The sequence below is a fragment of the Hydra vulgaris genome, chromosome 07 (assembly GCF_038396675.1).
Source record: "Hydra vulgaris chromosome 07, alternate assembly HydraT2T_AEP".
NCBI lineage: Eukaryota > Metazoa > Cnidaria > Hydrozoa > Anthoathecata > Hydridae > Hydra > Hydra vulgaris.
Window position 1 is genome coordinate 38,147,501 of NC_088926.1, and position 19,165 is coordinate 38,166,665.

General features: G+C 27.6%; 1 protein-coding gene across 5 annotated transcripts in view; it reads left to right on the plus strand.

Annotated features, from left to right (window-relative positions):
- Window positions 1–19,165, plus strand: part of LOC100215251 (3',5'-cyclic-AMP phosphodiesterase 4C) — a 78,766-nt gene that overhangs the window by 3,598 nt on the left and 56,003 nt on the right. For 2 of the 5 annotated variants that reach the window (XM_065801822.1, XM_065801820.1), the window contains exon 2: window positions 11,749–11,852. In XM_065801822.1, the coding sequence (XP_065657894.1) occupies window positions 11,761–11,852 (92 nt within the window). In that variant the 5' untranslated portion in view covers window positions 11,749–11,760. Of the gene's footprint in view, window positions 1–380; window positions 487–1,323; window positions 1,443–11,748; window positions 11,853–19,165 lie in introns of those variants that run through there. The other 3 variants (XM_065801824.1, XM_065801821.1, XM_065801823.1) reach the window with 3 other exon arrangements.

Here is a 19,165-nt window from a genome sequence, read left to right on the forward strand (position 1 = left end):
TTTTTTTTTTTTTTTTAAATGTAATAAAATGATTTATGAATTTTTTTTTTTTTTATGCAAATAAAAGTAAACTTTTTTCACTATTATTTTTATTTGTTATGGAAACCATGGTTCAGATAACTTTAAAATTTAAAGTTTATTTTTTGGATTATTGCTATTTATATTTCTTTGTAGTAGATTAGTTTTTCTTTAAAAACTTAAACTCATATCTCAAGAAATAAAATTAAATAGAATTTGTTTAGGTTCGTGCCCATTGAATTGGGCGCACAGTAAATTGATTTTGTTATTTTTCAATTTTCAATGCCTATGTTTTCTTTAAATAATTGTTTTATTTTAGATAGTTCCCGAGTAACAAACAATATTGACGCAATTATGTTTACAGTATGTAAACTATATAAGTAATATTTCGCCAATATTGTTTTCTTCTCGGATTTGTATAAAGATAATTGCAGTTTTTTAAAAAATGTTGTTATTTTAGACACTGGAGTAAGTTTTGTTATTAATAAAATGCTGCTTTATTTTTTGAATTTTAATGTTTTTTTTTGTTTGTTTGTTTATTTATTTATTTTTTTTATTTTTGGTTTTATACTTATTTAATTATTCAATTTTAAAAACATGGAAGAAAAAGGAGATAATTATTTGAGTTTTAGAAATTTCTTTTCATAAAAAGCATATTTATCCATTTAAAATAATAATATACATAATTTTGTCAACAACTTGAAAAAAAAAAAAATAAAAAAGCCAATCCACTGTACCCTGATTTCCCCTGTATTATTTTTTATTTTTAATGTGAAAAATATTTGAAAATATCCAGAAAGCCTTCTGACATTTTTTTCTAGTTAATAAGGTGCTCCTTAAGGTCCATACAGACCAAATGGTCTTACAGAGAACACCACGGAGGAGCATTTAACCGGGAAGTTTAAGGCTCCTTTCTTACCAATGTCGTTTATTTGGGTAGAGCTTGCATTTAAATGAACCTCGAACCCCTTAGTTCTGAGCCAAAACTCAAACCACTTCGCCACGGCTGTTTTTAAAACAATCAAAAAAAATTGACGCAGAAACTTAAATCATAAAATCTTATAAAAGTTCATTTCTTATACTTAAGAACTTTCATGTCTTTAAATAATATATTTGAATGCATTAAACGATTTCGAAAATATATTAGGCGCATTCGCGTCTCTGGCAAATGATAAAGAAGTTGGCATTTACTTTTGCTTTTACTTCCCGAGCTGTATTTGCACAGTTAATAGATCTATGAATAAGTTGTAAATTTGCATTAGATTGTTTTTTGTTTAAATAACTTCTGGTTTTAAAAAAAATTCCAATGCTTTAGCGACTTTGTAGCTTGTGCGGTTTCCATGTAACATTTGCAGCTCCATAGATTTCTAAAAACTTTGTATTCAATTTCTATTTTATTTCAACTTCGTCTATAAAGAGTTTAGGTAAGATTTTTGGTAATAAATACTTTTTTTGGTAAAGAGCGAAACGATATACAATTAGTTTTGTCAATGTTTATGGCTAATTAATTGCATTTAAATCAGTTTGATGTGTCTGAGATTTTATTTACATTTAAAAATAACTCGGTAATGTTAGCATTTGATAAGAATATGTTCGTATCGTACGCGAGTGTTGTACTTCTTAACGTCATCTACGTAATCTTTGCAATGACAACGTAAGTGGAGGAGTTATAAAATGACAACGTAAGTGGAGGAGTTGTAAAAAAAAAAAATAAAGTCAAAACAAAGAAAAAATTAAAGATTATAAATAAAAGTATAAAAGGAAAAAAAAAAGCATGAAAAAAAAAACGAAATAAAAACAAAACAGTTTAAAGCAAAGTCAAAGGAATAAAAATAATCGTAATTAATTGGAAAATGAAAATTAACAAAAAGGAACCTTATTAATGTATAAAAAACCTTATTAATACATAATGTCGTATGTTTTTGTGTGTGTATATATATATATATATATATATATATATATATATATATATATATATATATATATATATATATATATATATATATATATATATATATATATATATATATATGTATATATATATATATATATATATATATATATATATATATATATATATGTTTTCTGTCATGTTTTTGATCTGTGATTATCTTTTTCCATACTTGATTTTTTTTATGTTTTCAAGCAATGATTTAAAGCTGTTGCTTCATTCGAGTGGTTTCATCTTTTTTGTCTCATTTTAATATTTAAATATTTCCTTTTGTTTTCTTTTTTCTTTTTTTTTTATCGTCCTTCTGATCATATATCATTAAACCTTTTGTTATTCTATTCAGTCATTCTCTCTTATGTCATTTCGTTTACTCATTTCCTTATTTTATGTTGTTAATCTTGCTTTTTTAATATTGTTTCTTATTTCATTGATTCTTTTTTATTCCATTTTTTTTCTTACTTTACTATCTTTATTAATATTTATTTGTTTGTTGTTTTTTTTGTTTTATTTGTATATTTTAACTATTTTTTAACTAGCTATAGTTAATATATATATATATATATATATATATATATATATATATATATATATATATATATATATATATTTATATATATATATATATATATATATATATATATATATATATACAGAGCCGGCTCGTGGGTATTTCTTAGTGTGTGCAAAAAAAAAATTGCCGCCTTAATTCTTAATTAACCTTTTAAAAATATCAGAGAACAACAATCGGCTTATATAAATGAGATTTTCATCTTCATAGTGTTGATCGGGCAAAAGTTGCCCTAACAACAGTTTATAAACTTTATACTTTTATGTTTAAAATATTAGTATAAAATTATCTATAATGGACTATTTAAGTAAGGCGAGTAGAGTGTTATATTTATACAAAAAAACGGAAGCAAAAATATAAATATATCTTTTCAAATCTTAATAAAGAGTCGCTCTAATTAAAGCAAAAATTATTATTCCGAATTGAAAAAAAATTAAACTCATATTAACTTCTGGTATTTATCATTAAATTTGTACGCTATTGACAACTTTTTTAAACATATAAAAAATAAAAATATAATTGAATTTTTAAGTTTGAAATTAAAGTATGGAAAATTCGAAAAATTATCGAAGCCTAAATTATAATTTTTTTATTGTTTTGGAAGTGGCACTCCGCTGGCTTTCATTTGAGCAAATTCAAATCTCCCGGAAATTTCTTTAGAGACATTTTTATAAGTAAATTGTTTACAAAAATTAAATATTGAAATATCGATGTAATTTTTTACATATATATAATAATAATTTTTATCTGAACAAAGTATTTTTTTGACAAATTTTTATTTAATGTTGATCCTAAAATTTGCCGCCCCTAGAAATTTGCCGCCTGTGTGCATTGCACACTTGGCACACGCCACCAGCCGGCCCTGTATATATATGTATAGATATATATATAAACTATAACTTTAAGACCAAAAAGTGTTTATAAGGCAAAAAAATAACCACTTGCCAATAATAACTGGTAATTTTGCGAAACTTTTTTAAGAATTAAGAAGATTTTCAAATAATAATTTTCAATTATTATATATTTAAAATAATTATAAATAGTAATTATAAATAAAAAATCAATCTTTACTAACATTTATATTAGTATAATCATTTTTTTAATAAATCTTAACCTGGTTCATTTAATTTACTACAAAATTTAACAGTACATTGTTTTGTCAATTTTTTAAAACTCTATACTTGTAAATAGCGTATGTCAATTCGGAAAAACTGTTTTTTTTTTTTAAAAGCTTGGGTAAAAAATGTAAAACGGACACTAATAAAGGTAAACCTATACATTATATTCGGAAAGTTTAAATTTTTTTAAGTTAAGGTAAGTTTAGACTTGCTCATTGAGACAATAAGATACTAAGAATGGGTTTTAAATGGGTGTAAAAAAATCTTTAAATGGGTGTAAAAAAATTTTTTAAATAGGTTTAAAATATAATAATAATAACAAAATGGATGTATACTATTATGGAATATAGCCTTTTTTATTTACAAGGTATAATTGTTTTGGTTTTGATTTAATCAGGTTTTCAATCATATTGTTTTGATTTCAAGTAAAAGTTTTGCCTCTACTTTTTTTACTCATTTCGCGACTAGCGATTTGCTTTTTGGTTATTTCATAATCGAACTTTTTTATTGGGTTAAAGTTGTACGGTTGTTCATGGTTTGAATCAAATAGTGCTTTCAGTAAAATAGTCAATGAATAAAAATGTTGTATTACATGGAGAATTGACTTACTGAACCAGTTTTAATCAAGAACAAAATAAACCCGAGCAATATGGATAGTAATGATGGGTGGTAATAGGAAATAGTCTTCAAATATTCAGGATCTTTCGTTTGTCTACAGATAAATCAATAAGATATGTTGCCAGAGCGAGTGGAAATGTAAGCTGGATTTCTTTCACTAAAAACAAGTTGCCTACAATCACAATCAATTATCCTTAAAGTTTTCACAACTCAAACTTCAACCCGCTTCCAACAATTTGGTCTACTTTTCATCAATGCAGCTGGAGAACCTGACAATTATGTAGATGGAAAACCTGACTATAGTAAAATACTTTATATATATAAAAAATTTATTACCAATAGAATATTAGACCTGTATCTATTTTATAATTCTAATTATGGCTGGATTAGGTTTGAGGTGATACTTAACTAAAAATAACGATAAAAATATATATTACCATACACCATACATCAAAAAATAAATACTACCGATTGAGATTTAATTTCTCTATGTAAACCTAAAGGTCCTCAACGCCTGAACTTAATAGGCATCCTTATATGTAGACGAAACCACTAACTTACTGAATACGACTTCATGTGCGCTGCGTCAAATTATTCTCAATATTTTTTGCGGAAAACATTATTTTTTTCCTGATAATTTAAAAAGTGTTTTTTTATTTTTTCACTCATCAATTTTTGTTTTATTGACAATCGGTTAACGGTTAATGTTAATAGAGACATTTCTGCGGCTTGAAATTTCTAAAGCTTGAAAAAGTTTTTTTGTGTGTGTGTAATTAAGTACTCACTGTTGCAAAACTTTCTTTCAAAAGTAAAAACTTGTTTTCTTTCAAGCTTAAAGTTTATAACATGTTTTATAGCGTGTTGATACTATTTTTAGACAACAAAAAGTTTATCATTGATACTCTCAATTAAAATGTTTACTATAAAATGTTAATTACTCTAAGTTAAAATGTAGTTTTTTTATTGATGAACAAAAGCAAAATTCAGAAATATTTTGATTTGGGATGGCAAACCCGGGATACCCGAAACCCTGGAATTCTGTACAAATTGTTCGACCCGAAATTTCGGGATTGTCATAGAAAAAGTAAAAGTACAAAAAGCTTAAACTAATTAAGTAATTAAGTAATTTGTATATTATAAAATGTAAATATAGGCTTTGGTATTGCAGCTGTTTGGTTTTGTATCTGTTTATTCTCTTTGCAATGTTTTCTTTTTATTCTCTCTCTTTTTGTATTTTATCGAAAATACAAACTAAAAACATTGCTTATCAGCAAATATGCATGAACTATAACAGCAAATGTGTATGAAACGTATATGAAAATGTACGATTAAACATAAAAAAATGTATATATAGTATAATATCAAAACTAATATTTTAAAAATAAATAAAATTTTAGCACTTGCTGATGGAAAGAGCAAAAATTTTTAATAGAAGGCATACCTTAATTTTATTTTGAATTTTCTAATTCAATCTTATTCTAAATATGTGCGTGATTTTATTTTCATTTTTATATCCACTTAATTTAATTACAAATGTGTGCGCGATTTACTCCAGTTTTGTACCAAATACAAGTACACAAAAAAAATATTATGATAAACCTGATAAAATGTTTAAACTAGGCAGCAGAGTTGTTAACAAGGCAAAAAGTAGCAAGGCCACATCCTACAAGACCAAGACCAAGGCCAAAAGTTACAAGGCCAGGGCCAAGAATAAGAGTTTCAAGGCCGAGAATGATTGATTACGTAAAATAAAGAATGAAAACTTCAAATTCTTTAATTATATGTATTTTTTTATGAAGGCCAAGGGCAAAACAATTAAGGTCAAGGCCAAAAATTTCAAGGCCAAGACCAAAGCCAAGGCCAAAAGTTTCAAGGCCTTAATTTTTGGCCTTAAAGCAAGGCCAAGGTCAAGTCTGCTTACAACTCTGCTTGGCAGCTGTAAATATAGTAGCAGGCTTGAGTAGTGGTAGTTGTGTTCAGTTGAACCAAGCTTATTCAAGCCAAGAACATGTCAAAACAATCCGTGAACAACTAAATGAAGTTATGGAAAAAGGATTGGTAGCAATACAAACACAACCTATACGGGTAGAAAGCATAACTTTTAAAATTCAAAAAGAAGCGCTGTTGTTTGAAAGTGGTACATCAAAATGTGATCACCTTTAAAAAACAAGGTTATTATATTCATGCATGTTTATACTATTTTTAGTTTTTATTTTTGTTTATAATATGTTATTGTTTTAAGGTATTGTTTTATAATTTAAATTACTTAGGTTCATTAATGAAAGAAGTATTTTAGTTATATGATCATTAAACTAATCATTTTTTAAGTGTTTGATGAGTACTTAAAACGTTCTTCTTATGCTTCACTTTCTACAATTGGGATTTCTCGGGGATAAATTTCTCAATCCCGAAATCCCGCGATTGAAAATGTCCTGGATTTTTGCCATCCCTAATTATAAAAGCATTACGGATTTAGTTTTAAAAATTGTTGTGTTTAAAATTTTTAAATAGAATATATTGAGAAATGTAATGATGTAGAAATGTGTTTTTTTTTTAAATTTATATATGCCATGTAAAATAGAAATTGTATATCGCAAAGGTTGAAGTGAAGATTATATTGGGAAGTGCAATGACGCAGAAATGTGTTTTTTTTTTTAATTTATACATGCAATTTAAAATATAAATTACATATCCCAAAATGTGGAAGTACTTCTTACGAGCACTTAACTAGGCACTTCTTACAAGCAATAAATTTCTGGAACTTTCTATTCTTTTTTTAATAGAGAGTATTTTATATTTGCATCGCTATCAATGTCATCAATTTTATTAATATCATTAATACCTATTTAATAGATAGTATAGCGAAAAATCCTGCTTCACACTAATTTGATTTTGAAAACGATATGAAGAATTTAAATACAATGAACACGTTTAATAATTTTAATTTCTCATTTTTAACCTGATGTTACTTTATAGTGATGTTTTGAAAGGATTGATGAAAGTACCCAGCCGACATTTGGTCCTAAAAAAACGGCTTTTGAAGGTTCAAGACGTCTTTTCAGGACCAAATGGGTATTTTCTGGATTAAATGTGTATTATTATTCTTCTTTAGTAATATCATTCTTCTTTCCCAATGGCATATCTTTCTCTGTCATATCTTCCTCTGTCATATCTTCCTCTGTCATATCTTCCTCTATCAAATCTTCCTCTGCCATATCTTTCTCTATCATATTTTCCTCTGACATCTTTCATTACAAGAAAATGGTGATCTTCGTCACTATGGTGATATATCTACGTCACTATAATAACAGTTAACATATGGAAAATAGTTTTGAATTCATTAAATTTTCTAGGTGACAAATTATTTCTGTTTTTTTTTTCCAACTTCAGGAACCATATAATTTCCATTTACGTTATTTAATCTTTCGAACATTAACTTTCCATAAATCGCTCTTGTTTTATACAATTGGAGCTAAAAATGCTTTCAGTTTATTAGATTGCGCGATGACATAAGCAATTTTAACTTATTTATTTTATTTCTGAGTTTCAAAAAACTTTCCAAATTTTTTCAGCAAATAGCAGTACAGTAATGTAAAGCATGACTTGTGTTCAACAAGAGAAAACAGATGACTAAATCATCTGCTTCCTCTTTAATTGACAAGGAGAGAAAACAGAAAACCAAGTCATGATTAACGAATTGATTAACGAATTAAACTAATTGCTTAAATTCAATTTTCAAATTAACTAGTAAAATTTTTCCTTGTTTTTGTGAATATGCTTACAAAATACATTTGTCTGTGCTGGTAAATTTATAACTATGAATTCATCCAACTGTATAGAAAAGTACGGATATTCTTTAACTTTGCTATAACATTTTCTTTAATGCTTAATGAAATATCAGGCAGCCTTCATTTAACTGTAACATTTAATAATGGTATATACTTACGTTTGTTTTTTTTGTTTTTAACTAAAAATTTCATTTTTGACATGTACAATTTTTTCAGCGACAGTTAGAGATTTCTTGTTACTAGATCCAACTACTATAATTCGTTGAGCTTGGTAAATAATCCCCGTTTTATCCAACTTTAATCAATTTAGTAATAGAAATTTTCTTTTGAAAAAACTTTTGTTAAAAGAAAAGAATGTAAGTGAGTCGCATTAAGGTTTTCACAGAGGAAAAGTTATTATGTAGTGTTTTATAAAAAATAACACACTGTAAGTAACTTATGTTTTTTTTTAAACATTTAATTAAAACCACATCTTATATATTCATCTGAAGTATTAAGATACTTGAGATATGGTTTTATATTATTCTGCTTATATGAACATTTTTTTACTTCTAAAAATTGCATCTTTTCCATTTAAATTAAAAAAATCATAAATAAAGTTAATTCCCGGTATACCAAACACCGATAAACTCAAACTTTTGTTATCTCAAACTGTTTCATTTGGTCCCTTGAAATTGTCCAATTGATTATTAAAACTATCCGGTTAAATCAAACTGAAACTTTGTTAAGTCGAACCATTTTTCCGTTCCCTTTCAGCGAATTTCTTTGGATAACTAGAACCTTTCGTATGGGAAATAAAGTAATCAAAATAAAATTTTTTTGAGAAGACATTCCATATAAAGCATAAATAATAGTAGCCTAATTTTTTCTTAACTTTTTCGATGTATTTACATCTGAATAGGATAGATCGTTATCAGATTTAAAATAATGATATAATAAAATATATAATATTATACATTTTATAATTAATATTAGTTATAAAATAAATCAAAATAAAATACCTGTAAAAAAATTCACTATGTGCATCAATAAAAAAAAAAACTGTATAGTTGACATTCTCATTATAGTTAAACCTTGTTTTTAACTCAGCTTATAGTGAAGATATCTTTATAAATAAGTTTTAGAGTACTTTGTGCTTTATCTATCTATAGCAACTTTTAAAATTACCTCAGAAATACAAGATTTACCTGAGCTGATTATTTTTGTAATTTTTTTGAATGTTTTAAAGAGTATGACACTTTTATACATAAAAATGAAATAATTTTATATAACAGTCAACAAATAATGCGTGCAGTGACACGGCCTAAAAGTGAAAAAAAATCGCCCACAGCGTAGTTAACATGCACTTCGCCCAGTGGGCTTGCGTTGTACGGGGGACGTCCGTTGGAAGTCTAACGGACGTCTGGATGTCTGTGAGACTTCTTACGGACGTCCCCCGGACAATGCGTGCCCACTGGGCAATGAAGTAGATAGGAACCCTCGAAATAGCTAATTGTGGTCAAATATTCGGTATTTGGTATTCGGCAAAATCTCTAATAATCTTTAATAAGTTAGTCATGGTGTTGTTGAACTTTTTTGAGTGCTATCCTTTGAGTGTACAGCGTGAATCTATGCAACTTTTTTCACTGAAAAATTTTTCACATTTTTATTAGTATAAAGGAATATATTTATTTTTTATACTTTACCATTGAAAAAATCGCTTAAAATCAAACTAATATCTCATGTTAGCTAAAGTTCAACCTAAAAGAATTCGCCTAACCTGAAAGAAGTCTAACCTAAAAGAAGTCGAACATTCGTTAAATCGAGCCATTTTTCTTGATCCTTTGTAGTTTTGAGTTACCAGGAATTATTTAACAAGTGCTTATCAACTATTCAACAAGTGCTTATCAGAGTCTTGTTTGTCAGCCTGCTGGATAGCGGTATCTGTTATCCCTATTTTAAAAAATTCTGGTAAGCGATCTGACTAGTCTAACTACGTTCCCATTAGTCTTCTTTCTATCAGAAGCAAGGTTTTGAGTCTTTAATTAACAAACACTTAATCTCTCATCTAGAATCTAATAACTTATTTTCTAGTCATCAATATGGATATCGATCTTCTCGTTCTACTGCTGGTTTGTTAACGATAATAACAGTTTTATCGTGCATTAGATAGTGGAGATGTTAAGGTTATTGCTCTCAACATTTCTAAAGCCTTTGATAAAGTTTGGCATGCTGGTCTTCTCCATAAGCTCTCTTCTTACGGTGTATCAGGTAACATCTTAAGATTATTGAATCCTTACCAATCGTAGTATAAAAGTTTGTCCTCTATGGACAGCACTCTTCCAATTTTCCTGTAACTTCAGGGATTCCATAGCCCTATACTTTTTTAATTTACATTAACGATCTTCCAGAAATTCTCACATCTAAGGTGGCATTACTCGCTAATGATACTACCATTTATTCTTGTCTTAATAAGAAGTCAACACTCTCTTATTGCTTGGAGGGGGCATTTGAGCTTGAAAAGAATCTCATTTCTGCTACAGCATAAAGCTCTCAGGCTTGTGAACTTCAATTTAGATAAAACTCTTTTAACTTAATAAAATATTTTCAGCTAATCGTTATCGCAACAGTCTAGATCTTCCAATATTTATGAACGATAATGTACTTGATGAATCATCTACCCTTCGTTTTTTAGGATTTACTTTTACTTCTGATCTTTCTTGGAAACCATATATCTAATCTATCGCAAAATTAACATCTGCTTAGGTTGCATCTCGTTACCGTGCACGCTACTTTCTTACACCGGATTATGTTCTTTATTTCTATAAATCTCAAATCCATCCTTATATGTAATATTGTTGCCATATCTGGAGCGGATCTTTGAATGATGCCTTTTCTCTTTTAGACAAGGTGCAAAAAACGCATTGTAAACATAGTTGAACCTGTTTTTGCAGCCAACTTCCAATTATTGTCACACCGTTGTGATGTTGTTTCTCTTTCTTACCGTGACTGTCCAAAAATTTGTCTAGTTTTTTTGCTCGAACATTAGTTCTTTGGAATTCGCTCCCTTGTTTTCCTAATTCATATGCAATATTGCAATCTTTTAAGTCGTCTTTTATTCGTTATTTTGCTTTAAAAACTTCATATTTTCTCTTCCAGTAACTTTCAACCCTAATAGTGGTTGCTTGCATTTTTGTTGGAAGTGAAGATGTTTAAAAGAAAAAAAATTAACCGTAAATACAAAAAAAAAAAAAAAAAAAAAAAAAATCTTTGTAAATATTCCTTTAGAGATAAAAGTTGTATATTCTCATCTTTTATTTTTATTTGATAAATAGAAATAAAAATGCGGACTACATTCCATTAATTAACGATTTATTTATTGAAGAATTAAAAGAGCGATTAAAAATTTTTTTGATGTAGATACTTAAAAAACTCGCGGTATTTGATGTAGATACTTAAAAAACTCGCGGCTTTACACATAAAATCGTAAGTTTTTGCCATATAAGGAAGATTTTACTTTTGTAATTTATTTTTTTTACTTTTGTTATTTGTATTTTTGTATTAATATTGCATTAATTTTGTATTAAAACTGCAACAAGTTAATTCTAAATTCATATTTTTACATTTTTTATGTTGTTTTTTTTACAAATTTTTAAAATTTTATGATTTATTGATTTTATAAAAGTAATTTTTTTTTAACTGTTTTAGTTGAAGTATTAAATGATAGTTGAAAGATCTTTGCTCTGCACTCCATGGCTAAATGTTTTCATGGGATTCTCTCATTCAAAAGCATCAAAAACAAAACGTGTTAAGTAAGCATTTGTTTTTGATTTGAAAATAAACACTCATTATTTATTATTGTAGTGTAATTATTTCTCGTTTGTGATTGATCAACTTTTTTGATTTTTTAGTCTTTTTTTATTGCTCGGTTATTTTGAGTTTGCTAACTTATTTTGATCTCACTAGCCTATTTTGAGCTTGCTAACCTGCATATAATACTGTACAGTTTTATACCACATGAATATAAAATGATTAAATCCTATTGTAGACTAAATGTAGACCATTTACAAAAAATGAGTTGGCTAAATTGGGGCCCCGAATAGTTAAATTATATAGATTTTTTTTTTAACTATATTTTCGTAATAAGTAAAAGAAAATAAATAAAGAACAAAAGTTAAAACTATAAAAAGAAAAGAAAAGTATTTGTTTATAAAAATTAATTGTTTATTTTGATTCACCAAAACCCAAAGAAAGGTTTTGTTTTGATGAACGTTTTCCAACGCAATTCTTGCTCTGTGTTATTTCTTTCCTTTATTATTGTCCAAAAGTTTGAATTATGTATGCAACGCTGAAATGATATTTTTTAGACGCATTCTCATTCATTTGTTTTTGTATAATCGCTCTACTTGATATCTTGATTGTGTGTCAGCAGTTTTGCAATTTTTCATAATTTTTATTGAAGCGTCAAATATAAGAAGCATGATGTATCTATGTTTAATATAAAAATTCAATATATTTTAAATCATAATTTTGTATTTTTCACGATTTATTTCTTGATAGATTGTTTTGTAATTGTGGAAAAACTTACTACGTCAATTACTGACGTAGTATCATTTCAAATAAAATGTGTGTAGCCGGCTTACTCTATCTAACAATTGCTTTCTACTTTTGGGCAGGATTGAAAAGTCTTTTTTTTCAAAAAACCTTTACAAGCTAAATTGGAAACTCAAAACAAAATTAAAACGTTTAGAAGGGGGCAATAATACCTAACATGCAAGCTATAAAGGCCTATTTAGTTTCAAGTAAAGATATTGCATGTGGAATAATAACTTTTTCGTTATAGTCATTGAAACTTGTGTCACGGAAGGAACCTTTCGTTCTTTCCGTGACACAAGTTTTTAATGCCTATAACTAAAAACTCAGAATTCTACTTACAAATCTTTTCTCAAAATTAAATAGATATTTATAGGTAGTTTGTTTAGTATTTTTGCTCCCTTCTTAACGTTTTTATTTTTTTTTTAATTTCCAGTTTAGTTTACAGAGGTCATTCCTTTTGAAAAACATGACTTTTCATTGCTGCCCTTTTAGATGAATAAAAATCTTTTTTGTTTTGATAAGCACTGAGAAACTGAAAACATTTGTTTGGAACATTCACGGTTTTCAATTTTTTTTCTTAATTAAGATTAGTGAAAAAATATCAATGTTTTTATTGATAACAATAGAACAACATTCTGAGTGGTTAATCTGTTTTAATTGATAAATATAGTTTGCGTCGTAAATAATATTTTAAATAGATTATGCAAAGTTTTTTGTAATTTGCAGAACCACGGCTGTAAGAAATTCTTCAAAAGATTGTAAGGTTTGCGCCTTTAGGATGATCCAAAGTAAGATTTTGACTTTTTAATAAAACGCGGACTTAAGATGTTATTATCTTTTTATACTAATGAAAATATTTACATATACTTTTCTGGTCTGCGTTTTATTAAAAACGCAAAAACTTATTTTGATTGATTTCTTTACCGATGTTGCTTATTTTGTAAAATGTAGCCAACGTTTTGATATCCTACGTTTATTTTATGATAAAGATGAAACACTTTTCTCGGTTTATTGAAGCTGAAACTTGCTATATGCTTGGTATTGTGCCAAGGACAATAATATACACTCAAACTTTAATTTGGCTAAAAGAGTGAATGCGAAGTGTTTAGCTAAGCAAACCGTTTCCATATTCAATTTAATGATGAGCTTTGTTCATCTTTTTTTCAAACCTATCTTTAGTATTTTAACAAAAAATTATTTTGACGAAGAAAATTTTTTGATCTCCCATATCCATTTTGTATAATTTTATTGTGGAAACCTTTAGTGTTTTTTGATGACCATTACGTGGTTTATAATTTTGGTAGTTTTTAATTAATAATTTTTGTAAGTTTTTAATTACTCGTTCTCCCCACTTCACCCCATACCTGTCCGACTTAACCCAAATGACACAATTCCTCTAAAATCAAAAATATATATTCTTTATTGTAACTATATTATCTTAGGGGATGGAATCAGTGCCCAAACTGATTCTTAAGGGATGAAATCTGTTCCCAAAATAATAATTTATTTGTTAAAACTTGTTTGGTGCACACATAGATTGTGTAAAAAGATTAAAATTAATCCTGAAACTTTTTTTTAATGTCCCGCTTCTTCCATTCTCCGCTATTTTTAAAAATAAAATATTCACTAACTACAATAACAATGTTTTTAAAAATAACACCTTTTTTTTTTCTTTTTTTTTTTTCCAATTTATTTTCAAGAATGGTTTCTAATTATTTTTTCTTAACTTAAATAACCTTAAAAAAGTTATTAGTAACATCAAGTATAATCCCCCTTCCCCTTTTAAACTCTGTAGCATGCCAATAGTAGTTTAAATTGGAGCCCAAAGAAGGAATCAATTAATCCGTCCTATTTGAAATGTATTTTAGAAATCCTTAATATGTTAGAAATAAAAAAGCAACAGTAAATAAACAGTATAAATAAAAATTAAATAAAAAAAAAAATAGAAAAATTTAATACTGCTAAAATGTTCTGTTTAGATATTTTGTCTATATAGTTCTATATAGAACTATATAGACAGAAGATATCTTGAGTAAAGAGCTTCTATTTTATTGTTTTTATTTATAATTTTGTTTTGTTTTGTTTTGTTATATTGCCAAATCCAGTATTGGTTTTTTCACAAATCCTATTTCATAATAAATGTTCCAAATTTCTTTCATCATGAGTATATAAGCGTTACAAATAGTGTAAATGTAAAGTAACTTACAAAAAGATTCTTCAGTTAGTTTAACGCAAAACAATAAAACAATTAAAGTTACCTTTAAAAAATGTTATCCATAAATAAAATTGATTTATGATTTATTAATTTTAGACCAATCAATATTTCAAACTTATAACTTCAAACAAATCTATAGTGATTACAAACTTATTAATGGAATGAAGATGCTTGCAGTAGTGATTGCAAACTAATTTGTGGAATGAAGATGCCTAAAAATGTGACGTTAGATGATTTAACTTTTATTTTGAAATAAAAAACAGAATTTGTCACATACAGTGACAAACAAAATAGAAATTAGTTTGAACTTTCCGCCCCTAGAAAAAATGTTTGGGGTATGGTAGTACACAAATATGTGGTAATATTGGTAACTCCAAAATCAGAATATTATGTCAGTAGAAGAAAAATTAAGTTTCACTTTTTAATGAAATCTAATATTTTCTAATTTTAAAAACTTGCTTTTAAAACTCTAAATGAAAAAAAAATTGTGATTTTAATAAAGTATAAAGTAAAAGTGAAAGCGTTGTTCTGTTTTAAAACCTGGCTTACTTTCAGATGCCAAATAGTTTAAAAAATTACAATGCAGGATATCTGTTTGTTTTCTGTGCATACTATTGTAAGTACAGAAAACAGATGACTGTTTTTTGCACAGACAATAGATAAATGACTGTTTTTTGCACAGACAACAGATAAATGACTGTTTTTTGCACAGACAACAGATGAACAACCATTTTTTGTTTAAGCGTTCGGAAAACGTTTTTACTTATTAAATTGTCCTCGAGTGCCAAATAAATTAGTGAAAAGTACGACATACCACTTACAAGAAGAAATTCAGGTGAAGAAGCTATTCTACACTCCTTACCTGACTATCAAACAGTGAAGACTCGTGAGTCAATTTATGACTGCCTAATTTATTGCATAGGAAAAACAAAGTTTAACCCCTCTACCAATTAGCACTGCCCAAATGTTTACCCTAAATAACAAGCAGCAGTTGAAATAATGTTAAAAATATTAAGAATGCTTTTCCATTATTGCTAGAGGTCTTCCTCATAGTTGAATCAAACAAACACTTAGACGGAATTTGTTTAATGTTGCTACAAAAAACGATGTTCCAGCTAAAATAGTAACTGTTATGGTAATTTTAAACAACACTCCATCATCTTCGCTCCATCATCATTAAAACTCCATCATCTTCACTCCATCATCATCATCACTCTATCATCTTCACTCCATCATCTCATAGCATTGTAAGGCTGAAGCGAAAAAAAAAACTGCTTTCTGTGTTTTCTGGTAATGCATTCTTTGGGTTCTTTATTTTTTTCATTTAAAAATTTATGAATATTTAAACAGTTGAATAAAGTAAAGATTTAGAATATGTTATTTAGCAAAGAAATATATAAAAGTTTCACCTAAATTTTTTTTTTTTGCAGAACCTTCCGGATGTAGACAATTATTTAGACCCTAAATCAAGTGATGCCACGGAAAATTGTGGAAAAAATCTTCCGGGTCTTGTTTGAGTATCATACTATTTTTTAAAGTTAAACTGGATGGAAGTTGTGGTTTTTTTGAAATTCACTCTTGAGTTTCTCAACTTATAGACACAGGATGACTCTCCTCCATATAAGAAACTTTTTCTTTCATCTTCTGCAAAAAGTTCTGAAGTTAAGAGGTTTTCTGAGATTGCAATCTCAGAAAACAATGAGTATAGTGGACTTATTATGTGACATAAAATTTGACAACACTGTGTGTGGTCTACAATCATTTGGTGTTAAAAGATATTTTTTAGAGTGGCAAACTCAGAACTTTTAGGTTCATTCAAAGTATTGAAAAAGTCTTTATAGCTAACCAAGCCAACGTAAAGAGAGCAAGGGAATGCTAATATGTTATTTCAAACATAGCAAAAGCCATTTCATGGTGGCCAATTTGCAGGAAATGACTATAGAAAGCTTTTGAAAAATGTTGACTTGCTTCAACGTTGACTAAAAAGCATGTTGGTTCTTGGCGTTTCCATTCATTGAAACACTTCGTAAATTCCATTCAGTTGTTTATGCTATTTGATCATTATTTAAAATTAAATTTGTAAATATGCCAATTTAAAAAAATGAATTGCATTTTAGTCATTACTAACTAATCAATTTAATTGTTGGTATGATGTCCCTAAACATCGCAACAGTTACCTTGGTATCCATTGAGTGAGTTTTTTAAAATATTTTTCTGTTGAAGAATAGATGAGGAATATTGAGATTGAAGATTTTTGGTTTCTATAAAAATAAGCATAAATTTAAAAAAATTAATTTAGTATATATGTTTTTATATAAACAATTATATTTTAGATAGAAATAAATAAATTTAAAAAAATAATAATAAAGAGATAGAAACATGTGGAAGTTACATGAAAATTAGTAATTTCCTCCAGGTGACAAGTACTTGCGAAGTTCTTAGTCAGGGTTGCACAGAGGGTAGGGATCCGAGTCGGTTTTCCATGGGCAGCGCGTTTATGGAGCATCATCATTGGACAAAAAATCCTAGAAGTGTTTTATTCTTTTTCTTATTTTTATTTTGGTGGAGGTAGGGTGAGGGCATCCAGTAAGTTTTTAACTATCTACCCCGGGCATCACGAAGTCTCTGTGCGCCCCTGTTTTTAGTTTTGATTTAGTTTAGAACATAGCATTGCATCATTATAAAATGGTTTAAAAAATTTGAAGTTGATATTATTTTGGAGTCCTTTGATATTTAAAAAAAACTTACATAATTATCCGATTCCCCTAATTATTTTTAGCCATAACTATTTTTCAAATTTTTGTTTTGTCATTTTAAAAATAATGAAGATTTATTGTCATTATGGAAGTTAAAGCCATAATTAAAAAAAATATCTTATTCAGGAATGTAGCACCTTAAAATTGTGTCATTATTTTCTTTCTACATTTTTTTTAAATACTATTAAAAAATTTAAATCTCAAACAATTTTCAACGCCCGTTGGGTAATGTACCAAACTTTTTAGTTGCTATTTCTACAAAGTTTTGTTAAACTGTTAAAATATTTTTTATCATTTGCTTAGCTTTAACTTTTATTCGATATTTGGTTTAGGAAAGAAATAGTTTTTATTTTTGACTTTATCAGATTTTATTATCTTTTGCTTTACTCCACCCATTTCCCTCCTCTAAGCTTATTAGCAAAACAATAACTCAGATTTTGCATCAATCATTACATACTAGCACAATCTATATCGTGCTATATATATATATATATATATATATATATATATATATATATATATATATATATATATATATATATATATATATATATATATATATATATATATATATATATATATATATATATATATATATATATATATATATATATATATATATATATATATATATATATATATATATATATATATATATATATATATATATATATATATAATTTTAGTTTATTCACGATAGAATTCACAGTTTATTGATGAAGAGCGGCCCGCCATGCCGCTCTGTGATAAAAATACAGTCTTTGACTTTTAAATTACAGATTAGGTATTATGAGATAAAGTTAGTGTTTGAAGTAATCTTGTAAAAAGGCCTGGTAACTAAAATGTTTAATTAAAAATATTGTATTTGTCACACGTTGTTTGACACGTTTAAAAAGGGCAATTTTTAATTTGAAATCAATAAACCAAACTTGCACACTAAACTCCAACTTTGAATAAATAAATAGCTGGTGGAGTTTTTTTAGAGTTAGACATGACTTTTAGCGACAACCAGGCATTTGATTGCCAATTCTGCTGCTTCTACAGGTGCTTTCAATTTAAGGTTGTTGGATATTTTTACTCCAAGCATGTGCTCAAAACATGTAGATATGTGTAACTTGATTTTTGCAACCAACGTGCATTTGCACTTTTCAACGTTGACGTACGTTTTTTTGAATTTATTTATTTAGGTGCCCCAAGAAGTCTTTACGGCCTTATCATAAAGCACCACGGGAGAGCATTTAACTAGATGTTCACGCCTTCTTCCATACCAATGTCGCTTGTTGGGCTAGAACCGGCGTTGAACCTCTGGGTGCTGAGCCAGAACTCCGGCGTTGAACCTCTGGGTTCTGAGCCAAAACTCTAACCACTGTGCCAAGGCTGCTCATAACCAGTTCCAGCTCATAACCAGCATTAAGCAGTTGTGCGTTCAATTTAAAGTGCTGTCAATTTCCGTTTCGCAGTTTTTTATAATCAGACAAAGATTGATAACTTCTTTAATCGTGATATTGTACAGTTTGATTATTTATGCAGTCTGGTGGGTCATCGACAAAGTGTAAAA